The following is a 25,779-nucleotide window of genomic DNA, read 5'->3' as shown; positions in this document are numbered from 1 at the left end:
AAGGACAATTCTGCATATTTTAAAAAATGTAAAAATCTTTGTTTGTTTGTTTGTTTGTTTGAGACAGTCTCTCTTTGTCACCCAGGCTGGAGTGCAGTGGGACTATCTCGGCTCACTGCAGCCTCTACCTCCCAGATTGGTGCCTCAGCAGCCGGATTTAGCTGGGATTACAAGTGTGCGCCACCATACCTGGCTAATTTCTGTAGTTTTAGCAGAGATAGGTCTTGCCATGTTTGCCAGGCTGGTCTCAACCTCCTGGCCTCAAGTGATCCACCTGCCTTAACCTCCCAAAGTGCTTGGATTATAGACGTGGGCCACCACGCTCAGCCAAGAGCATTTTTTTTAAGTCAAGGCTGAGTATATTTTTGGATATGCAAAAACCATTTTTTTTGCTGTCCACTCTTCCCGCCCCCCATCTCATTAAAACTCTCGGAAAACTCCCTTTCTGCTTGCTCCTTTGCTTGTGGTATCTAATGAAATCTTACAGAAGTGATGTATATTCTGAAACTTCTGGGGATTTCTAAGTGACACTGAGCATGCTCAGTAGCTATAGCCAGTTTTGTTTGCCAGCAGGTGACCCCTAACATACATACACATTTCCAGTCAATTAGAACCTTAGGAAAATATGCATTAAGCTAGAACAGAAGTTGGCAAATTACAACTGGTGGGCCAAATCTAGCCTGCCACTTAATTTTGTATGACCCTTAAGCTAGGAATGATTTTTACATTTTTAAAGTGGTTGAAAATACATCAAAAGAGGAATATTTTGTCCTGTGAAATTTATATAAAATTCTAATTTTTGTGTTTATAAATAAAGTTTTATTGGAAAACAGTCACACCCATTCATTTATTCTCTGTCTATGGCTTTTTTCAAGCCACAGTGGTGGGTGCAACAAAGACTAAAATAGATACTATTTGGCCCTTTAGAGAAGTTTGCAAACCTCTGTGCTAGAATATAAAACCCATCTCAGCATTAAATGATCTTCATTACTGAGTTTATCACAAATAAAGAACTGTCCTCACTTTTATAAGTAATCATATTTTTAAATTTTTAAAACTTCTTTCTTATGTAGTTATATTAATTCTGACAGTCATCATATATCTCTTCATTTGTTTGCATTCAATTCAGCAGATTGACTGACACATGAGTGTCAAACTCACGCAAGTTTTTTTGATAACTAGCCATATTAGTAGCACGCTCCATCATCCCATTAAGACTTTTTAAGCCTGTCTGTACAGATCATAGTGGTCATGGAAGTTATTGTCAAAATCTTTTCTTCCTAAGCTCTTGCTTTTGTTGTATGCAAGGTAAGGTTGCCTTTCATTTTTGTCACATCTCCTAACAGCTAAACACAAAAGGGTTAGCAGTGACAGGACAGGTTAAAGGCCAGGGTAAACCTAACAGGGGGTGATGGCAGGATGTTGTTAGGCAGAACATGGTACACAGAAGGATGCATGGGTCAGACAGTAGCTGAAAGTCGAGGCAAGTGGTTTGCAATTCATACAACCAGAGACAGCTATATTGGGGAGGAGCATGGCAGTGAGAAATTTAGAAGCAAAGGACACTAGAGATTCAAACAGGACTTAGGTGGAGGTAGGTCAGTTTACCAACTGATAATGAGGTTGTAGTGCAGAAACAAGCTTTTAGCATCTGGAATGAGAGACTTGTGAGAATGAAGAATTGTTTATCAGGAAAACGATCAAGACAGAAATTTTGTTACCTGAATCATGGTACAAGGAAGGTTGAAAGTGAGTTACTTGAACTGTGGAAAACATGTGAGATTTGATTTGATGTTGAGCCACTTAGGTGAAGACCTAACTCTAACCACCTAAATTTCACTCCCACCATTCACCTCACCCTGCTCTCAAGGGTAAGAGTTGGTCCTAGTGTCTGAGACTAGGCACAAGCCTTCAGATAAGGAAGAGGAAGGATTCAAGAAGACAGGAAGCCATATAGACAATTGAGTCAATAACATATGGCATGTAAGTAAAAAACTAAGAATGTCAAGATATTTCTTTCAGTTTTTTCTTTTTCTTTTCTTTCTTTCTTTCTTTTTTTTGGGGGGGATGGAGCCTCACTCTGTTGCCAGGCTGGAGTGCAATGGCACAATCTAGGCTCACTGCAACCTCTGCCTCCCAGGTTCAAGTGATTCTCCTGCCTCAGTCTCTCGAGTAGCTGGGATCACAGGTGCCCACCACCATGCCCAGCTAGTTTTTGTATTTTTAGTAGAGATGAGGTTTTGTCATGTTGGCCAGGCTGGTCTCGAACTCCTGACTTCAGGTGATCCACCCGCCTCGGCCTCCCAAAGTGCTGGGATCATAGGCGTGAGCCTCAGCGCCCGGCCTTCTTTCAGTTTTTTTCTATTGGCAGTGTGCAATTAAAGCTAAGAGAATGTTAATTTAGTTTGAATTCCAAACTGGGAAAGAAAGAGGAGAAAAAAATCATTTGTTACTGTAGTAAAAAACATATGTAGGCCTACTTTCCACACAAACATCTCAACTTTATGTGTGTTTATATGGGAAAATACTGAAATTTTTTTAAAAGGGGAGAAATCGTCTTAGAAAAGATTTTGAGAAACAATAAGAATAATTTTAAAAATCAATAATTCTCAAATCACTGTGCTCTCAAGTGTGATATTCTCACGTACACTACCGATATCCATGAAAGAGATGTATTAAATGGAGTTTATATATATAGAAAATACAAATTAGAGACTATATATGTTTTATGAACTGTAAAACATCAGCAATTATTTTTGTAATAAAATAATTATATATACATGTATATACATAAATGTATACATAACATATATATGTGTTGCATGTTCAGATTATGAATATCCAGAAAGTAAATAATTTTTAGAAATAGGTAAAGATAAATTGTTGGCCGGGCGCGGTGGCTCAAGCCTGTAATCCCAGCACTTTGGGAGGCTGAGACGGGCGGATCACGAGGTCAGGAGATCGAGACCATCCTGGCTAACATGGTGAAACCCCGTCTCTACTAAAAATACAAAAAACTAGCCGGGCGAGGTGGCGGGCGCCTGTAGTCCCAGCTACTCCAGAGGCTGAGGCAGGAGAATGGCGTAAACCCGGGAGGCGGAGCTTGCAGTGAGCTGAGATCCAGCCACTGCACTCCAGCCTGGGCGACAGAGCAAGACTCCGTCTCAAAAAAAAAAAAAAAAAAAAAAATTGTTAAAGGTTTGAGAATTTTGAATGGATTTCCTTCTCAATAAATGCTTAATAGTATTTCATCTGTGCCATATTGCTTTCTTGAACTGTTTCCTGACCCAAGAGATTACCTAATTGTTCTACTGGCCCTAAAATAGCACAACGTTGGACTCTCTTATTATCTATCAGTCATGCTAGCCTTACTCATGGTGGCATAAACAGCACGGAAAATGAGATTTTAGGTCAACATTTCAGCTATTATACATAACTATCTAATACCTAGTTCACAAGGAAATGTCTTTTTCTGTGAAGGAAAACCCAGTAAATATCTTGTCTGAACATGCATCTCATAGGTTACTCTTTCCTTAGCCTAATTCACTGCCTCCTTGTGACTGGAAGGAAAGAAGTGACTCTAGTAAGGCAGAAGAAATGGCCCATTCAGCTCTCAGTTCTAATAAGAACTAGGTATTAGATAGTTATGTGTAACAGCCGAAATGTTGACCTAAAATCTCATTTTCCATGCTGTTTATGCCTCCATGAGTAAGGCTAGCATGACTGATAGCTAATAAGAGAGTCCAAAGCTGTGCTATTTTAGGGCCAGTAGAGCAATTTTTATGTATTTTTCTTTTTAATTTTAATGGGTACATAGTAGGTGTATATGTTTATGGGGTACATGAAATATTTTGATACAGGCATATAATACATAATAATCTTTCAGGGAAAATGAAGTATCCATAACTTCAGGCATTTATTATTTCTTTGTGTTATAAACATTCCAATTATTCTCTTTTAGTTAGTTTAAAATGTATAATAAATGTTAACTGTAATCATTCTGTTGTGCTATCAAAACTATGTGTTATTCATTCTATCGAAATATATTTTTCAACCCATTAACCATTTCCACTCCCCCAGTCCTCCACTAACCTTCTCAGCCTCTGGTAACCATCACTCTACTCTCTATCTCCATTAGTTCAATTGTTTTAATTTTTGGCTCCCACAAATGGAGTGCCAGCTCTCAGTTCTTTATTCAACAACTTGGTCAACCTCTCCTTATGTCCCTTTACTCACAATAAAGAAAAAAAGAGTCAGTTAATCCCTTAGCAAATTATTTCCCCTTTCAGTTATTTTAGTCAATATGTTTTAAAATGTTGAAAGTAGGAAAGGCTAATACACAGGGCCATTGCTCCTCCTTGCCTGTATGGTTTTGTTACTGAAAAAACAACTCCATGTCAAAGTCTAATGTTCTCTGAAATGCTGAATTCACTTGGTCTAATTCAATTTTATATATACCTTGGTGAATTTTGTCATAAAAATCAGGATTTATGTGATCAAACAAGATGTCTACCCAGGGACATAATCCTATTCTAAATACTATTTTCCAATGACTTAACAAAACATTGATTATTATATATGAAATTGTGAAATCTTCCCCAGGTTATGTTCTGGAAAAACACATGGCAATTTAAGAAAAATATACTTTGTGCATTTATTTGGAAGAAGAGATGCCTAGTTTCTAACCAAAATATTATAGGACAGCTTGTAAGATAATTGTTTTGTAAGGGTATACAAACATAATACAGAAACAAATAGCATAATTCAGTTTTTGTTTTGAGATTTTTTTCTTCAGTAAGGATTTTAACATTTTTGGACCTTTATATCTAATTAAGTTTTGATCAAGCTCCTTTTTTTTTTTTTTTTTTTTTTTTTTTTTTTTTTTTAGCGGAGTCTGCTTTGTTGCCCAGGCTGGAGTATCTCCACTCACTGCAACCTCTGCCTCCTAGGTTGAAGCGATTCTCCTGCCTCAGACTCTGGAGTAGCTGGGACTACAGGCGTGTCCCACCACGTCTGGGTAATTTTTTGTATCTTTAATAGAAACAGGGTTTCACCGTGTTAGCTAGGATGGTCTTGATCTCCTGACTTAATGATCTGCCCACCTCGGCCTCCCAAAGCGCTGGGATTACAGGTGTGAGCCACCGCGTCTGGCCTGATCAAGCTCTCTTAGCAACTCAATGCACACAATGGTAACTTACTACAGTGCTATGTTTCTTATAAACACCTGTTTACGGAGTATTAAAACTGCACGTGAAGAATATTTAAGGAATTTGGGTATGGGATAATTAATGGGAACGGAAACATCATTTTTAGCGTTAGTGATCCTTAACTGTGTCCTTGCCTTCTTTTTCTTTCTCAAGTCTGATCTCTGATTCGAAAAAGACGTCAGAGACCTGTCAGAACTAGGTAAAATTATGAAGGAGATATTTTGAAACACGAATCCTGTGGCCCCTGTCAGATAGTTAGGCTTCCATTTATTTAGGCTTGCCCTGCCTCCGCGATGAAAACGTTGTCAGCCAGGCCGGCTGCTTTGCCACAGCGTCCCCTTGCGGCCCTATCAGGACCGGAAGCAACACGCGGAAGCCGCAGAGGCTGTTGGGAGGTTGGGCCTCAGGCCTTGGACCAGAAGGAGCTTCTTCACGCTCTGAGACTGTCAGGAGGCCCTGGGGGATCCCGTTGAAGCTGCGATTTGACGCAGAGCTGAGATGTCTGAGCTCTAGACACAGGGACCTCGGTGTCAAAAGATTTGGGAAGATGAATTGGGTCGGGGGATCCCGGTAAGTTGTGCAGCTGGAGTTTGAGACTGGGACATTCATTCCTACGACACCTTTCTACTTCCCGGCGGAGAGGTCACAGCCTTAGCTGGAAAGAACTTGGTAGGAAAGGGTCTTTTTATTGTTATCCAAATCTCGATGGAGACTCTATAACCATGTCTCTGTTCCCAAAACAAAACGAACTCAGCTTCTTCCCACTGCCTTTACAAAGGCTTCACCTGTGCGGGCCCCGTGAGCAACCTTCCCTGCTGCCCCTCCTCCCCTTCTCCATGTTCTATGCGCTGTTACTCTAATGAGGCCTTTTAGCACCTGAGCCCTCCCCTACTGCCTTTTTTCCGTGTCTGCACCTCTTTTAGGTTCTTATGAGTTGATACATAGTCTTTACATTTGGAATTTGGAAATTATTGTGACCAGTCCCAGCTGCACTTAAATCAATGGCGGGGCAGCAGTATCACCATAAATCCAAATTGTAGTTTGTATTTTAAAGGGAAGTAAAGTGAACCGTTTTTACTTGAGTAACTTGAGAAAATTTGCCATTTAGTTTGTATTTAGAATTGATCACATAAAGCGTGATAGATTGACAATTTAGTTTTATATAACCTATTCATTGTTATTGACCTTAAAGTCCAGCTGGGGGGAAATCATGTGGGCCTGTAATTTCATTTGATCAAAATTCTTGATGAGAAGAATTGTTTTGATTGAAACAAGAAACCATTACATGTAATTTTTTTGTCACAAGTAGACCCAGGACAGTAATTATGTGGTTCGATTATAATGCGTTTAAGTTCTAAAGAATTTATTGGAGGAAAGACAGCTTTTGTATTCACTAAGTATCGTAACTATGCCTGATAATTTTAGCATGCACTTTTGTCCTGTTGAATATGCTAGCATTGTATTTTAGCAATTTACCTGAATTACTTCTGGTTAGTGTTTTGGCAGCAGACTTGTACTTTGGAGAAAAGTAAAAATTTATTTACAGGCTTCAACAGGATTGAGTTGATACATGAATATAATGTGATGTTTTTGAATTTAATATTCTTTAAAATATTAAATAGGATTATATGAAATAATTTTACAAATGCTTAGCACTATTAAAATGTAGATGTTGCTATTATTCTGTCATATATCACAAACTTTTATGGCTATTTTGGGAGTAATGTTTTAGTTGCTATTGGGAGGATGCAAAAACAATATACTGCAGAAAACATGTAATCTAGGATTATGTTTCTGAAAATGAGGTGTACTGCAGCAACTGGAGGTGCAGCATCTGGAGATACTAGGTACTGGGGGTTTAAGAAACATGGTTACATCTCTCCGAAGCATCAGTTTTAATCAGAGATTAGGGAAAAAAATTATGTGTTTAAATTTATACAAACGTCAAAGTCAAAGTAAAATATAGAGACAAATATCTAAATTTAATGTTTTATTTGGAAATGGCAGAATTGCAATTCAGGGCATACACAAAGTGTGTCTTTGGTATGTCTGAAGAACAAGGAAAAGGGTGGGGATTTTACAAAAAAAGAGAAATGTTACATATGGTTTTGAAAGAAAGTTCATTGACAGTAGTAAAGTTGTGAGGAGCTGGCAAGCTCTGATTGGTGGGTGATGGTGGTAGTTAAAAATTAGTCATAGACTCCTGGAAGTTCATTTTAGTAGTTATTTGGTATAACTGGTCCTGGGCAGTTTCAGCAGCTTGGCTTGCAGAGAATCACGTTTTTGGAGCAATGCTCTGTGCCCTGAGTGCTTTTGCCTCCTGGCTTCTCAACTCTGATGTGGTAGGACAATACAAGAATGACTCAATTTGTGTGATCAACCTTCACACAAACATGGATGCATTGTAGAGTGAAATGAAAAACTCTTGTGAAATGTTCAGATAAAATGCAATTTTAAATAAATTTTACATGGAGGATGGGCTTCTTACGGTAAAGCCCCAGATTGGTAATTTAAAAAAAAAAAAATGAGTATCTCCATTTTCTACTGTCAGGCAAGGGTAGATAAGATTAGTTGATCTTGGCATTCATAGTGTCCTAAAGGGCCTCAATCTGAAATAGTGCTTTTAGCAACCAGTGGCAGGTGATTGGAGCTAATAGAATAGAAATTTTAATCTTTATCCCAAACCATCTTGGAGTACTTTTTACCCTCCTCCATTGTTAGGGATGTTTTGGTTAAACATTTTAAGAACTATTAGGAACTTAAAATACAGACAAGTGAAGTGATTGGAGAACAATTCTAAAGTTCCTTCAGAACAATTCCAGAGTATTCAACAGTAAGTAATTCAGCAAATATATTTTTTACATGACTGCCTTTTTAGGGAATTGGTAAGATGTACAGGGGGATTCAGAAAAGAAAAATATATCTGGTCCACAAAAAGAACCTATGAGAGAAAGAAGAGATTAAAATTAGGTAAATCACTGTAATAATAGATATTTAAATAGGACTTAATATTGTCGCAAGCACTGTTCTAAGTGCTTCTTATTCATTTGCTCTTAAGAATGCTATGATTTATATACAAATATTATTCCCATTCTACTGATGGGGAAGCTGAAGCATAGTTAATTAATGTTAAGTGACTGGAGTAGAGTCACCCAGCTAGTGAATGACAGAGTTAGGATTTGAGCCCAATGTGCTTACTTTCCATGCTATGCTGTATAGAAAGATGAGTGCCACAAATAAAGTAAATAAAAGTATCACGAAAAAGGGCTGTGGAAATTCAGAGAAAGAAGAAACAGGAAGTTACCCTAAGCCTTGAAGGACAGAAATAGTGCACAGAGCAAGCACCAAAGGGAAACAATCAACCTCTGGTTCTTAAAATGAAGGTGAAATAAATAATTTATCAAATTGGAGACCTAGGTTTCAGCAAGGCTTCTTAGGAAAGGGAAAGATGAGTTGCAATGGAAGGTATTAAAGAACTTGAAAAATGTTAGTTTGTGATACTAGGTGAGTCTGCATTAAGACACTTAAATGGTTAATAAAGGGCTCTCTGTATACTTTTTCTCAAGTGAATGAATGAAGCAAATCTATGTTTTAGTAATAGCAACCAGATTACTTACACTAATTTGAAGTATATTGTTCTTGTATATTATAGAAACCTGGTAATTATTGAGTTTAATTACAGAATCATTTGATAGGAATATCTTTACAGTTTTACAGTTGCAAAGATCTTTATAGCTTTTCTTGTAGAAACCAAACTGGGCATTTGACCTTTTGCTGCTCTTCAATTTAGGGACTTTACCGGTCGTACATAAAATGTCATTTTGTAAAGGAAAGAGCCGGTGATGGGGGAAGAAATAAGCTTCCCTTATTTTCCTTTTTTAGTTGCTTACTTAGTTTGGCTTTAGTGTTTTGGTTTTTGGCCATCTTTGCAAGATACCATAACAATACATTTCAAACCAAGGTCTCATTGAGGGCAAAGAAATTGATCTAAGAAATTAATTTACATGTATATGATAGTAGTTCCCAAGCTACTGTCTCTTTGAGACTTGATAATCAATTATAATAGCAAGTTTTTCAATTTAATAGACTCTTTTTTCTTTTGTTCTGAAGTTATATCCTTGTTAAATTTTTTGATACTATAATGCCGCCTTTTATTTTTAATCCTTTTTTGACAAAATTAAAATATCAATCTATTGTCAGTCCCACCAGTTAAATTTTTTTTTTTTTTTACTTATCTGGGAATTAGTGACCTACACCTCTCACATTTATTTCATATTTGCTACAAGTCACCCCTGAGACCGTGTATTTTTCTAATCAGATTGAAGTGCAGATTTGAGAGACAACATATGTAAGCACTGATTTGTTTTTAATTTTGAAAAGATTGTTTTATTTTCTTGTTTATTAATGACTTGTTTCACCAAATTCATACTTCAGGTATGAAGGTGGTAGTAAGAAAGGAGGAAGATAACATATAACCAGACTTTGGTCCTCAAAATGCTATTCAGAAGCAGATCGGTTATAGATCTATAAATATACCACTATATATGCAGTATAAGATTTTTTTAAATTAGGGAGTTTATTTTTATAATTCAGATTGGAGAATGCAATCAATGTTGTAAGAAAGACCTAGCCAAAGTTCTTTAGGTGAGGGAGAGGTTACCATTTGTAAATGTAGGCCTAGACCTAGTTCATCTAAGCAAAATATTATTGAGTGCTGTGTACCAAGCACTGTGCCAGGTGTAAGTACAACGTAACTGAAATTTAGTCTTTTTCTATAAGGTTTTAGTGTATTGGGGAAGAAAAGTATGGTTTGCCATTAAGTTAGAAAATAATGTCAGAGGCCAAAATAGGATATACAAAATAGATAATGTGAACCATAGTAGAACATAGGATAGGCTTAGCTGAGAGTTTGGCTACTCAGAGGCAAGGACAATAGAAGGTTTGATGGAGAAAAACAAAAAACAAAAGCATGACCTAAATAGTTGGAGATAATGTCTGCATATGTCTGCTTGATGGTGAGTTTGTAGGCTAGACAAAGACGTTGAAAATTTATGTTATTGAGGAGTCATTCAAATTCAGAAGTCACATAGTGAAAATGGTGTCTTATGACGATTAGTTTGTGGTGTTAGTGGTATTTAGGTTGGAATATAGTGGGGAGAGACTCCAAAATAGTGATACCAGTTAGGATTCTGGTAGGAAAAAAATGTAATACTATTTTTCCATTTTCAGATATAACTTTATTCTTGAAACTCAATCTACACAAGTCCTAATTCGTTTTGTACGGATCACAGGCTGTGTAAATTTTGGTTAATTATTAAGTTTTTCCATACAGGAGCAGATTCAGGTTGTGCAGAGCCCTGTTTGTGGAAAAAGAATACAAAATTGTGACTACAAAATTAGATACAGGGCCTTGGAAGGGGCACATTCAGGTGAAGGACCATGAAGCTTAAGCTTAATTAGTGTTACAGTAAACTAGCCTCTGTCTCTATGCTTCTCCATGTTTCCTTCTTCATGTGTTAAATGTGGGTAGTGCTTAAATGTACCACAAACATCATCCTAGTTTCCCTGAAATGATCAAGGTTTATACCTGTGGTCCTAGTAGCATGCCCAGTTTAGCATTTGTCTCAGAGTGTTTGTTTTTTTAACTAAATATAAACTACCATTAATAGTTCTGTTAAAATGAGCCCAGATAGAATCAATGAACATTCTTTTTTTTTTTTAATCTTCTGCCTGGTTCTATTAGTGTGTGAGCCATATGTGCAGTGAAGAGAGTTCTCACTTTAACATCAGGTTAAATCTCGAAGACATCCAGTGGTAATCCAGCTCTCTTTTCCTGATATTTTCCAAATGGAAATTAACAAACAACTTTTAAAGATTGCATGATGGGCCCTTGCTCATAAAATGGAAGTGTGCTGGGACATGAGCAGCTAGAGACAACTAACTTGCTAGGTAGGGTGGGGGAAGTATTTATTGCTGCTGTCTCTACTGGCCACTTAGTGTACCAGCTAGTTATATGAATGCAAGCTAAAGTCTCAGATTTGTATAGCTCCTATGCTTGGGTTGGGGTCAACAGGAGATGTGGGGAATTTTAGATTAGGAGCAAATGAAATGTTTGTAGAGAACAGAGGCTTATCAGGCCTGTCAAGATACAAAGAATAGTGTGAAGACTGTTGCTATAGTGGGTTTGTCAACAACTGTTTTTCTCATTGTTTGATAATGCTTTTGCAATAAATCTTTTTGGGAGCAGAGAGCTCAAATAAAGGATAAGTTAATGTATGATGAAAATTTGACTTTGTTTTTCAAGGATGTTGGGATGAACCTGTAAATCGTGCACAAAATGTTTGCCAATATTTAGCATTCCCATGGTTATGTTACTGACCACATGAAACTCTGAAGACACAAATCTACTGAAAAAGCATCAGAATTTACTTTCAAATTCAGTAGTTATTTTTGAGGAGATTATACCTGCAGATAACAATTTAACATATATAACTGTGGAAGGCCCAATTAATCTGTGAAGTATGAGTTTTCATTTACATCAAATGGCTTTTAAATTAATTCCACTTATTTTAATTTATCTTTTTTTTTTTTTTTTTTTTTCCTTTTTGTGGAGAACGGGGTCTCGCTGTATTACCCAGGCAGGTCTCGAACTCCTGGGCTCAAGCTATCCTCCCGCCTCTGCCTCCCTGAGAGCTGGGATTACAGGCGTGAGCCACCGCGCCCGGCCAATTCCACTTATTTTAATTTAATTTTTTCTTGTGTATTTTCAAAAATAAGAGTGATAGCTGTAAATGTGTCTTTTATTAGCAGAAATTCATAAACAGTTGAATGATGCCAATTTTATCAGTGTAATCAATGCCGCAAACAGAAAATAAGCTAATTCCAATAAGTTTTTCATCTAATTCATGGAATCAGAAAAATTTCTTAAAAGTTCTTTCTGTCAAAGGTGAAACATCCAATATTATCATTAATGCAATTGTGAATTTAGTTAAGTTCATCATTGAAGATAAAATTATTTCTGCAATATGGATACAAATTTTGTGGACCATAGTATAATGGTTAAAATGGAGTTCTTACTAAATTAAGTAACCTGTGAAGCTGAGATATACTTGTAATTGGTTGTGGTCGCATCAAAAGAAGTTTGATATTTTACCATATAGAAACTACAGTTGTCAAAAAACTTATGAATTATTCTATAGATATTCAGTAATGTAACTGAACTATAGTATTTTGAGTAAAACTGATGTTGTATATAAAGGAATGCTTTAGTATGTTATAAGCTTCTTCTCTTTGCTTCTTTTCATTAATTGAATTTCATGAACACTTGAATCTTTGAATAATTATGTTATAAATCAATCTATGGGTCTTATAGTGTTAATGAACTGTTTTTTTTTTTTTTTTTTTTTTTTTTTTTGAGGCTGAGTTTTGCTCTCGTTGCCCAGGCTGGAGTGCAATGGCGCGATCTCACCTCTCTGCAACTTCCACCTCCCAGGTTCAAGCGATTAGCTTACCTCAGCCTCCTGAGTAGCTGCAGTTACAGGCACCTGCCACCATGCCCAGCTAATTTTTTGTGTTTTTAGTAGAGATGGGGTTTTGCCATATTGACCAGGCTGGTCTTAAACTCCTGATCTCAGGTGATCCACCCACCTCGGCTTCCCAGAGTGCTGGGATTACAGACGTGAGCCACTGTGCCCGGCCTATTGAACATTTTTATAAGCAGGTACTCTATACTTTGATGGCATTTTGTTCAAAAAAATTGGAAATTTTTATTTTAAACATTCCATGAATGGCCTGATCAAAAACTCAGCTTTTGAAGCTCTTAGTAAATTATAATTATTGAAGATAAGGCTTTTAAAATTTAATTCTGCACAAGATTTAACTTTGAAAATATATTTTTGGTATTCAGATATATTGGAATATTGTGACTGGTACAAAGGTTTTGATGGAGTGCCTACTTTTAATTGGTTAATTTTTTTTTTTTTTAGAAGAACAGAATGCAATTGAAGGAGTCTACAGTTTTATAGCATCTAAATTTAGATAAATATTTAAAAGAATCAGATATTGCTGCTTATTTGTCAAGTTTTATCTTGTAAAAAATAAGGTATAAATGGAATGACAAAGAGTACTTGTGAAAATATTTGGACTAAATACTTATATACAAACAAAAATTGGATAGTATCTTCCATTTGGCAAAATTTATACTGAGCTTACCAGGTACTTCATTATCTGTAGAGAAAGTATTGTCTCAGTTAATGTGAATTATGCAGAGTGTTGATGGAAAGTTCAACAGTTTTAAATTTGTTAACCAAATGCAATTTTAAACATTGCAGGCAGTTTTATGAAGAGAATTTAAATATAAGGAATTAATACTGAAAAACTGCTTTCTTCTGCAAACTATGAGTAACACATTGTTAGAGACATACGCAGTTTAAGTAATTGATGATAGCACATGCATACAATAAATATTTCTGCTAATACTTTTTGTTTAACCTTCTGGTAACTGATGTAAAGAACTGTTTTTGTTTTAATGTTCCCAGATTTACATATATATGTGTAAATATATATATATAGTTTTAACTTACGAAATAAGTTTATTTTTATTTTTTATTTTTCGAGATGGAATATCTCTATGTTGCCCAGGCTGGAGTGCACTGGTGCCATCTTGACTCACTGCAACCTCTGACTCCCGGGTTCAAGTGATTCTCCTGCCTTAGCCTTCCAAGTAGCTGGGATTACAGGCACCCAACAACCATGCCCGGCTAATTTTTTGTATTTTTAGTAGAAACAGGGTTTCACCATATTGGCAAGACTGGTCTTGAATTCCTGACCTCAGGTGATCCTCCCACCTCGGCCTCCGAAAGTGCTGGGATTATAGGCATGAGCCACCGCACCCAGCCAAATAAGTTTATTTTTGAAAATCGTTTTTGTATAAAATATTTTAGAGATTGACAACATAATGAAACCAATATTTTTGTCCACAAATAACATTTTAAATGTATATATGTTTATATACACATATCTTTATATGTGTATGATACATGCATGTATCATACACATACACATTTGTACATACATATACAGTTACATGTTGCTTAGTGACAGGGTTACATTCTGAGAAATGTACCATTAGACAATTTTGTTGTTGTGTAAACATCATAGACTGTGCCTACAGAAACCTAGGGGGTCTAGCCTACTACACACCTATGCTATATGGTATAGTCTTTTGCTCCTAAGCCACAAACCTATACAGCATGTTACTGTACTGAATATTGTCAGTAATTATAACACAACAGTAAGTGTTTATGTATCTAAACAAATCTTAATATAGAAAGGATGTGGTAAAAATACCATATAAAAGATAAAAAATGGTACATCTATATAGGGTACTTACCATGAATGCAGCTTGCAGTACTGAAGTTGACCTGGGTGAGTCAGTGAGTGAATGGTGGGTGAATGTGAAGCATTAGGACATTACTGTATACTACTGTAGACTTTATAAACACTATACCTTTAGGCTACACTAAATTTATTTTTAAAGATATTTTTCTTTCTTTAGTAATAAATTAACCTTAAGCTAATGGAACATATTTTACTTTATAAACTTTTAAATTCTTTTTGAGTCTTTCGTAATAACACTTTGCTTAAAACACAAACACATTGAGCAGCTGTATGAGACTATATCCTTAGTGTGTAATATTTTTTCTATTTTTAATTTCTTAAAACTTTTCAAAGTTTTTTATTAAAAATGAAAACACAAATATACACATTAATCTAGGCTCACATGGTTAGGGATCATCAATCTCATTGTCTTCACCTCTACATCTTGTACCACAGGAAGGTCTTCAGGACAATAACATGAATGGAGCTGTCATTTCCTATGATGACAATGCCTTCTTCTAGAACACCTTCTGAAGGACCTGCCTGAGGCTGTTCTACAATTAACTATTTTTTTTAATAAGCTGAAGGACTATATGCTAAAATAACAATAACAAGTATAGTAATAATAAATACATAAAACAGTAACACAGTCTTTTATCATCATTATCAAGTATTACGGGCTATACATAATTGTATGTGCTATACTTTTATACCACTTACAGTACAGTAGGTTTATTTATACCAGGATCACCACAACATGTTAGTAATGTTTGATACCATGTTATGACAACTAGGCAATCACTAGATGATAGGAAGTTTTCAGCATCATTATACTCTTGTGGGACCACTGTAGTATAATATAAGTGGTCTGTCCTTGACCGAACCATCGTTATGCAGTGTGTGATTTTATTTACTCCTTGAAACTTAACTGTAAGCATTATAATAGTCTCAGTTCATTATCTACCCTTTTTCTTCTTGTCAACAGTTACATTTTAAAAGATTTATATTAAAAAGTTTTTTGTGGTTCCATATGAACTTTAAAGTAGTTTTTTCCAATTCTGTGAAGAAAATCGGTGGTAGCTGAGGGGGATAGCATTGAATCTATAAATTACTTTGGGCAGTATTGCCATTTTCATGATATTGATTCTTCCTATGCAGGAGCTTGGAATGTTCTTCCGTTTGTTTGTGTCCTCTTTTATTTCTTTGAGTAGTGGTTTGTAGTTCTTGAAGAGGTCCTTCACATCCCTTGTAAGTTGGATTCCTAGGTATTTTATTCTCTTTTTAGTAATTGTGAATGGGAGTTCACTCATGATTTGGCTGTTTGTCTGTTATTGGTGTATAGGAATGCTTGTGATTTTTGCACATTAATTTTGTATCCTGAGACTTTGCTGAAGTTGCTTATCAGCTTAAGGAGATTTTAGGCTGAGATGATTGGGTTTTCAGCTGGAGGCATCACGGTGCCTGACCTCAAACTATACTACAAGATTACAGTAACCAAAACAGCATAGTGCTGGTACCAAAACAGACATATAGACCAATGGAACAGAACAGAGACCTCAGAAATAACACCACACACATCTACAGACATCTGATCTTTGACAAACCTGACAAAAACAAGCAATGGGGAAAGGATTCTCTATTTAATAGGTGGTGCTGGGAAAACTGGCTAGCCATATGTAGAAAGCTGAAACTGGATCCCTTCCTTACACTGTATATAAAAATTCACTCCAGGTGGATTAAACACTTAAATGTAAGACCGAACAACATAAAAACCCTAGAAGAAAACCTAGGCAATACCATTCAGGACATAGTCATAGACAAAGACTTCATGACTAAAACACCAAAAGCAGTGGCAACAAAAGCCAAAATAGACAAATGGGATCTAATTAAACTACGGAGCTTCTGCACAGCAAAAGTAACTATCAGCAGTGTAAAACAGGCAACCTACCAAATGGGAGAAAATTTTTGCAATCTACCCGTCAGACAAAGGGCTGATATCCAGAATCTAAACAAATGTACAAGAAAAAAAAAAACAACCAAAAAACAACCCCATCAAAAAGTGGGCAAAGGATATGAACAGACACTTCTCAAAAGAAGACATTTATGCAGCCAACAGACATGTGCAAAAATCCTCGTCATTACTGGTCATCAGAGAAATGAAAATCAAAACCACAATGAGATACCATCTCACACCAGTTAGAATGGCGATCATTAAAAAGTCAGGAAACAACAGATGCTGGGGAGGATGTGGAGAGACAGGAAACCTTTTACACTGTTAGTAGGAATGTAAATTAGTTCAACCATTGTGGAAGACAGTGGCGATTCCTCTAAGATCTAGAGCTAGAAATACATTTGACCCAGCCATCCCATTACTGGACATATACCCAAAAGATTATAAATAATTCTATGATAAAGACACATGCACATGTATGTTTATTGTGGCGCTATTCACAATAGGAAAGACTTGGAACCAACCCAAATGTCCATCAATGATAGACTGAATTAAGAAAATGTGGTACATATACACCACGGAATGCTATGCAGCCGTAGAAAAGGATGAATTTATGCCCTTTGCAGGGACCTGGTTGAAACTGGAAACCATCGTTCTAAGCAAACTATCTCAAAACAGAAAACCAAACACCACATGTTCTCACTCATAGGTGGGAGTTGAACAATGAGAGCACATGGACACAGGACAGGGAACATCACACACTGGGGCCTGTCTGTGGGTGAAGGGCTGGGGCAGGGATAGCATTGCGAGAAATACCTAATGTAGATGGCAAGTTGATGGGCGCAGCAAACCAACATGGCATGTGTGTAGCCGTGTAACCTGCACGTTGTGCATATGTACCCTAGAACTTAAAGTATTAAAAAAGTTTGTTTTAGGGATGTAGAGGTTTTATGGTATTTATAATACTGCTTATTAAAATTCAAATCCATGTCTAGCTACTTGTAAGACTATCAGGAATGTTTGTGTGGAAATCTTACGAAGTTTGTAGCTATAAAATTAGTTGCTAAATTGCATCTAAGAACCAATTTAGTTATTTTGATGAAAATATGTTAAATGTTTCAAGACTATTTCTAAATTTTAGAGATAGTACTAATGGAACTATGAGTATATTCATTTTTTTCTTCTTGAATTAATGATAATGCAAATAGCTTGAAATACACTTCTGTGTTGGAGTGTCATTTGCATTCTGAAATATCTTCCACTGTGTGACTCAGGAAATGGCTGTTCGTGTTTATGATTACAGCTTATAGCTGTGGAACAGTGTTTTCTGTGTGAAAATACTGCAAGAATGTGGTCTCCGAGAACTTATTTTAATTAGGCTCTGTATTCTAAATATTAGATGAAGTTTTGCTTTATTGGTTTAACGTTTTTTTTCCTTAATACCTTTCTTTGGTAATTCATACTTATGTGAAAACTTTTTCTTTTGCATTGTAAGAGAAGTTACTTAAAAGCCATAACATTCTAACATATACCATTACTATTCCGAACACATCAGGTCGACCTGCTTTAGTTTTGTGGAAAGCCAATGTAAGTACTTTTTCTAGGCTAGTTACTGTCTTGAATGTTAATAAGTCTATCAGCTAAACAATGTTAGATTTTGATGTTTTAGGTTAATATTAATTTCAGTGTGACACAAACCATAAAACACTGTTTTTCATTTGCTAATTATTGGTCTATTAATTTTCTTTAAATTTTCCACTTTTCATCAAATTTAAGATATTGTTATAAGAGCTTAACAGTCTGGAGCAGTTTCTTTTGCATGGCACGATGCACCTAAGAAAACAAACTGATCAAGAAACTAAAAAGCAAAACAAAACAAAGGAAGCAAAAAAGAACAAGTTAATACTGACAGTGTATGGGGTTTATATGACACTCATAGTTTTTAATTCCTAATACAGTTTTAATAGCTCCTGCATACTCCATGTAAAATGTACATGTTAGTGTTTTTTAAAACATTTCTTTGGCAATTTTATTGCATTTGTGTCTTTTTCATTTTTTTTTTTTTTTAAAAGGAAGTATTTCTTTAGCATTTTCCTTGAAACCTGTCCTTACTAGAAGGAATAGCAAGGAGCAGAAATGCCCTGATGCGTTTTTGTAATTAGCATGGTTGTTTTTCCCTCTCCCTCTACTCCTTTTTTCTCATTTCTCTTTCTCTTCCCTTCTCCCTCCCTTCTCTCCTTTAACCCCTTTATACTTTTTTGTTTTTAAATTTTTTTCTTTCTTAGCAAAGAATAATGTAACAAATAAATAATGTAACATAACAAATATTTATGTTACCACTATCTAGAATAGATAACTATGAAGAGGTTATGACCTACCAATTTTCTTTTAAGTACAAAATGATTTTGAATCAATGCGTATTATAATGACAACTAATATTCATTTCAAACTTTCATTGAAAGAAATGATTGTACATATTTCTTTAAAAATTCATTTTCCAGAATAACGTAGTAATTACTGTTTAAAAAAGACGAACCTCATTCCCACTTTCTAGCTCACTCCCAATCTGCTAGTAATTTAAATTTCAAGACAAAAATTAGAGAAACACATATTTTAGTTTGGTTGAGTGTTGTAGTACATAAGTCGAAGAATGTAAAACAACACTGAAAGCTAAGTAGGGGCATGCTATGAAAGTCATATCCCTAAATGATGATCAGAGGTGTGTTTTAAAGCAGTTACTTATGTAGTAAAATATATTGGAGAACATTTGCATAAAATCAAAGAGACCCTTTACAATGTAATTATGGCAGTTGACTACATACATAATACTGCAGTAGTCAGTGTGGAATGCTTTTAGCAATGACTGCTAGGGATTCACTGGCAAGTCCTTTTAATTATAATTTATTTTTGTTATATATAAAGTTCCAGCTAGTTTCCCCTACCACTTAGGGAATATAGTCTCTTATCACTGTTGTCTTATTTTTATATTGGCCTAAGCAAACCACAAGAAGCAACTATTAAGGAGTACATATATCCTGACATAACCAAATAAAAATGACTTTTGGATCATTACCTATTTTCATTTAACTGTAGCAGTGTAGTAGACATTTGTGTTCTTTGGCATACCAGTATCTGAGGCTCCTGTTTATGTGTGATATATCTGTCTACCACCTTAGGAGTTTTGGTGATAGGTACAGGCCACCTTCCTCTATAGTAAAGCTGAAAACAACAACAACAACAACAAATAAACAAGCCTAGATACTTGTTTCCCAGTCTGTTTTGCAGCTAGTGAATGGGTACATGATCTAAGCTCAATTTTGGTGCTCTTATCTTGTACTTTGAATCGAGTTAGTGAACCAAGAAAATAGGGACTGCAGTTCATGTTTTTGTAGTAGGCAGTTGTAGGAGCTGCAGCAGGATTGAATTTTCAGGGACAAGGATGCCAGGGGAAGTGCTGTCCAGGAGTGGAAATGGTATAGTCAGCAGTATCCAGTATTCACCAGTGCCAGCAGTGGTATCCTTATGAGACTAATTGTTGCATTATTTTGGCCATATTCCCAAAACTGCCTAGACTTCCTTGTTCTTGCCATTTGACAAGCATGCCTTCTCAGCAGGTCTGTTTGGCTATCAATTTTTCTTTTAATAAATTTATTTTCTGTTTGAATCAGCCAAATATACTTTCTGTTGCTTATAAGAATTCTGACTGACGCACTCTTCTTCTTTAGTGCAAATAATTGAGAGTGACTGTATTCGGGAAAATATTTAGTTTATGTGGACATACCATTCTATTAATAACAGTGATAGCCTTAATACTCTAAAATGTTCTGTTTAAGAAATGACCTTTGACATATATGTCAGAATCCTTTTTCATTTTCACTGCAGTCTAGTGATTGCTAGGCTGATGTAGATATTGGTCTTAACTTTCTAATTTTTTTCTTAGGCACATGGGGATGGGCATTAAGTAGTATGTAGCATTTGGTGATAGCCATGAATGTCCTAAATAAGAGAAAATCAGCCTGGAATAAAATCACACAATGCATATATATATGAAGACGGTATTTATTTTGATTTCTTAGTTTTACTGAGCTCTATAACATGGAAACTGCTTATACAATAAACATTTATTTTTGTTAACTCTTTTTAGTCTGGATGGTGTAATATTGCCAGCTCTATTATACTTTTTATATTTCTGAACTTTGAAAAGTCACTTTACTTTCTGTGCATAAGCTTTGCAAGTTGTAAAATGATGGAGAATAAACTAATTTCTCAGGTCCTCCTTAGTCTTAGCAAATAAGTCAGTAAAATGAAATTTTTTTAAATTTTTCTTTGTAAAGTTTGAATGGCAGCAGTACACTTATGATGCTGCATGCAGCAGAATATATAGGGTTCTTTGCTCAATGAGTTCAGATGGTCAGTTAAGACATAGCTAATGAGTCAGCTGGATTCTAATGAGTCCACCCTGAATGTGCCTGATCTCAGAAATTAAGTAGGGTTGGGCCTGGTTAGTTCTTGCATGGGGGAACGAAGTTAATGGGAAGTATTTAAGAACACATTCAATAAGTTGCAAAGTCTGGGGTATTCAGTAATTGTCATTGGTAAAGTTTATGAAAATCACTGGGAAAAATGAACAACTTTGTATATTCTCAGTTGATATACTTGAAAGGCAGTTTTGGCTAAGAACTCCAATATCAGACACCCTGGATTTGAATTCTGCCTCTACCACTTATAAGCTTGGGGAAGTTACTTAACCTGTCTTTGCCTTAGTTTCCTCATCAGTAAAGTGGGTACAGAAATAGAACCTACCTTACAGAGTTGCCATGGAATTAAATGAGCTTATACATGTAAAGTGTCTGAAGTATCTAGAATGGTGAAAGATATATGGTATTTAGTATTGGCGATGACTATTTTGATATTAGATATTATATAGTTAAGACACAGTGTCATTTTACTTATTTTTACATAAATCTTGAATTTGAGGCCATAGTATTATGCATGTCTAAAAGTTATGTAAATCTGGTAATATTGTCGTGAATATTTTATAGTGTTCCACTGTTATTAATAGAACAAATATAACCATTAAATACTGCACTATCATTGGCATTCAGTGCTGTATTTGGCTCAAGGATTATCAATACAAAGCACATCTAGAACTACTAGTTTTTTTTTTTTTTTTTTTAAAGAAGATGCTATTGTCTGCATTTTTGTGTTTCCCCCAAGTTCATATGTTAAAATCCTGACTCCCAAGATGATGGTATGAGGGGGGTGGCTCTGGAAGGTGATTGGGTCATAAGGGCAGTGTCTTCATGATTCAGATTCATACCCTTGTGAAAGAGGTTGCATAGAGCTAGCTCACCCCTTTTACTAAATAAGGATACTGCAAAAAAGTGTCATCTATAAACCAGAAAGTGGGCCCTCACCAGACGTCGAATCTGTTGGTGCCTTGATCTTGGACTCCCTAGCCTCTAGAACTGTGAGGAATAAATTTCTCTTCTTGATATGCTCCCTGGCTTTATGGTAGTTTGTTATAGCAGCCTGAACAGATTAAGACATAGATATGAGATTTCAAGTAAATACAGCTGATATATTAATGTAACTGATGTTGCTCTAGCAATACACTTGACATTTCCTTAGATCCCAAGTAGATTTCAACTTCCTCTCTATTCTCTGTTGATTTCAGTAGAATGTTGAAATACAAAGAAAAAGAAGAATGTTCTCCACATCCTCTCCAGCACCTGTTGTTTCCTGACTTTTTAATGATTGCCATTCTAACTGGTGTGAGATGGTATCTCATTGTGGTGTTGATTTGCATCTCTCTGATGGCCAGTGATGATGAGCATTTTTTCATGTGTCTGTTGACTGTATGAATGTCTTCTTTTGAGAAATGTCTGTTCATATCCTTTACCCACTTTTTGATGGGGTTGTTTGTTTTTTTCTTGTAAATTTGTTTGAGTTCTTTGTAGATTCTGGATATTAGCCCTTTGTCAGATGAGTAGATTGCAAAAATTTTCTCCCATTCTGTAGGTTGTCTGTTCACTCTGATGGTAGTTTCTTTTGCTGTGCAGAAGCTCCTTAGTTTAATTAGATCCCATTTGTCAATTTTGGCTTTTGCTGCCGTTGCTTTTGGTGTTTTAGACATGAAGTCCTTGCCCATGCCTATGTCCTGAATGGTACTACATAGGAACACTTTTACACTGTTGGTGGGATTGTAAACTAGTTCAACCATTATGGAAAACAGTATGGCGATTCCTCAAGGATCTAGAACTAGATGTACCATATGACCCAGCCATCCCACTACTGGGTATATACCCAAAGGATTATAAATCATGCTGCTATAAAGACACATGCACACGTATGTTTATTGTGGCACTATTTACAATAGCAAAGACTTGGAATCAACCCAAATGTCCATCTGTGACAGACTGGATTAAGAAAATGTGGCACATATACACCATGGAATATTATGCAGCCATAAAAAAGGATGAGTTTGCGTCCTTTGTAGGGACATGGATGCAGCTGGAACCCATCATTCTTAGCAAACTATCACAAGAACAGAAAACCAAACACCGCATGTTCTCACTCATAGGTGGGAACTGAACAATGACATCACTTGGACTCGGGAAGGGGAACATCATACATCGGGGCCTATCATGGGGAGGGGGGAGGGGGGAGAGATTGCATTGGGAGTTATACCTGATATAAATGACGAATTGGTGGGTGCTGACGAGTTGATGGGTGCAGCACACCAACATGGCACAAGTATACATATGTAACAAACCTGCACGTTATGCACATGTACCCTAGAACTTAAAGTATAATAATAAAATTATAAAAAATAAAAAAAAAATAAAAAGAATCCATAAAAAAAAAAGAAAAAGAAGAATGTTGACCAAGAATATTGCTATCAGATAAGAATGTTTCAGGGATATATTCTTTCCAATGCATTTTTTTTTTTTTTTTTTGCTTATCTTAGCATTAGAATTCAGATTTATTTTATACTTAATTATTCATCATCAGTATGCAGTTTTTTTAAATTAGATCTTGGATTTCCTATCTAAGAAAATTTTGCGAAACATCATACTGTAAATACTTTAAGAATATTTTTATAGTTTCTTTTCAGAAAAAAATGCAATGATACTACACTTTTAGATTTTAACTCTAAATCTTCTATTAAGCTAAACTGGCAATTGTCTTAAAGGTCATTTCTTTAATCACTCTATATTTTATTCTGCTTCCTTTTTCAGGTCCAGGGTTCTGATCAAGCAGGAAAGGAGAAAGCAAAAGGTAAAGAAAAAAATGTTTTTATTTTTGTCAGTCTGATGAGAACAATGACCTTGAAGTGTTTTTCTACCACCAATACATTCACCTAAGTGAAACTGGAGGCCATCTTCCTTTGTTCTTCTACATCCTTGTTGATACCTTAATTAGCCATGCATTTTGCTCAGTCAGAGATTTAAAGATCATTGTTGATTCCTGCTGTCCTTCTGGTTCCAAAATGTATCCCAAATCTGACCACTTCTCACTACCTGAGTATTGGTATTATAATTTAAATAATCATTTATTACCTAATAAATGATGAACAATAATGGTGTCATAGCTTGTGTACTACTTCCATTTAGTTTGTCTTTATTTTTTTATTACACTGATTGCTTTCCATAGTAAGGTTGAGCATGTATATGCCTTACAACTGAGCAAAGAAACTCTTGTACATGTGCCCTTTTGGATATGTACAAGATTTGCCTGAGTCATTGTTATGATGAAATAGCAAACAGAGAGAGAGAGAAGGAGAAAGAAGACAGGCAAAGGGAAGGAAGGAGAGGGAAAGAGAACTGCCCCAACATCCATTAGCAGTAGAATAGTAGAATGGTTAAACAAACAATGGCATATCCAAGTAATAGCATAGCAGTGAAAATGTATAAGCTGCATATAATTAATGTAGATGAATCTCAAATACACAATGTTGAGCAAAAGAAGAAACTCACAGAATATAAGCAGTAAGATTCCTTTATATAAAGTTCTAAAACAGAAAAAAAACCAATAATGTTAATATGATCAAAGGTAGTAAAGTTTAAAGAAAATGGAGTGATATTATAAAAGCAGGATAGTGACCGTCTCTGTTTTCTTTTCCTTCCCAAGCTATCCCCTTTTATATTGTATCTCATTCATTTCTCAGTCATCTTGCTAACATCAACAATGAACTTTATGTTGTTCAATTGAAAGGATATTTGTCAGTCCAATTCATTTTATTATGTTGTCATCTCCTACACAGTTTGCCATTCCTTTCATCTTGAAACAAATTCTTTCTGTTCTTTCTTTGGTACATTCTCCAGATTTTATTTCTGTCTCTCTGGTTGTTCCTTTTTAATGACTGTTTTCAAGTTAAAATTTGATTACTTGGTTTCTGAAAGTTTTCTTATTCTTTTCAAATTGTTTTCTAGTTGTTTTTACCAAGTGAGACTTGACAAAAAAATTGAGCTTAGTCTTGTCCAGTGAATCAATTAGTTACATACTTCTGTTCTTTCTTGGAACTGGTATTAGATGCTATCATGATGGCTAGAGAATATGGGACAGACTTCTTCAACATATTTCCTGGAATAAAGGCTTAGTCCCTTTGACAATCTTTGTGGTGTTCTTCCTTATTCCTGGAACCTTATATTCCTACCCTCTTTGAATAGCTTGACTCATCTATCTATCTTAGAACCCATTTCCTAAGAAATCTTCCTTGTCCTCCTCCCTTCCTTGTACCCACCCTACTCCCAAACAATAATTTACATACCTTTCCTAGAATTTGATACCATCCCCAGTCACAGTCAGTTGTATTTATTTGTGTCATCATCTCCCTCACTATGGTCTTATCCACCACAAAGTACAGTGCCTTTGTACTTTGTACAGATGAACTAACAAGTTCTTAATTCCAGGACACAATCAATTATAAGATCTAGCAATGACTGAGTTATTGTTTCAAGGGGGAAAAATATTTACATCCTGAAGATCCTGTTATTTCATTGCTTAACCATAGTGTAGTCTTTAAAAATACATTTTAGTCTAATTTGGGGTTCCAGATCACTCAAATGAAATGTGAACAAATCCTTTTATCTATTATTTATTTTGTAAAACAAGACATTTACTTTTTTTGTGTGATCATTAGCAGGTCTCTTATAGTTCTTACAAGATTTTTACAAACTTAAAAGTTATAATTAACAGTATTCTGAGATGTTACTGTGCAAGAGCCTCAACTTCTTGAAA

General features: G+C 35.6%; 1 protein-coding gene across 1 annotated transcript in view; it reads left to right on the top strand.

The window, feature by feature from the left end:
* The first annotated feature begins 5,606 nt into the window (after positions 1 to 5,606).
* Positions 5,607 to 25,779, top strand: part of C10H12orf40 (chromosome 10 C12orf40 homolog) — a 119,512-nt gene continuing 99,339 nt past the window's right edge. Inside the window, exons 1-2 of the mRNA XM_010366144.2 lie at positions 5,607 to 5,777; positions 23,778 to 23,817. Of these exons, the coding sequence (XP_010364446.2) occupies positions 5,755 to 5,777; positions 23,778 to 23,817 (63 nt within the window). The 5' untranslated portion in view covers positions 5,607 to 5,754. The remainder of the gene's footprint in view (positions 5,778 to 23,777; positions 23,818 to 25,779) is intronic.

This window comes from Rhinopithecus roxellana, chromosome 10, assembly GCF_007565055.1.
Source record: "Rhinopithecus roxellana isolate Shanxi Qingling chromosome 10, ASM756505v1, whole genome shotgun sequence".
Taxonomy (NCBI): domain Eukaryota; kingdom Metazoa; phylum Chordata; class Mammalia; order Primates; family Cercopithecidae; genus Rhinopithecus; species Rhinopithecus roxellana.
This window is presented reverse-complemented; position numbering and strand designations above follow the sequence as displayed.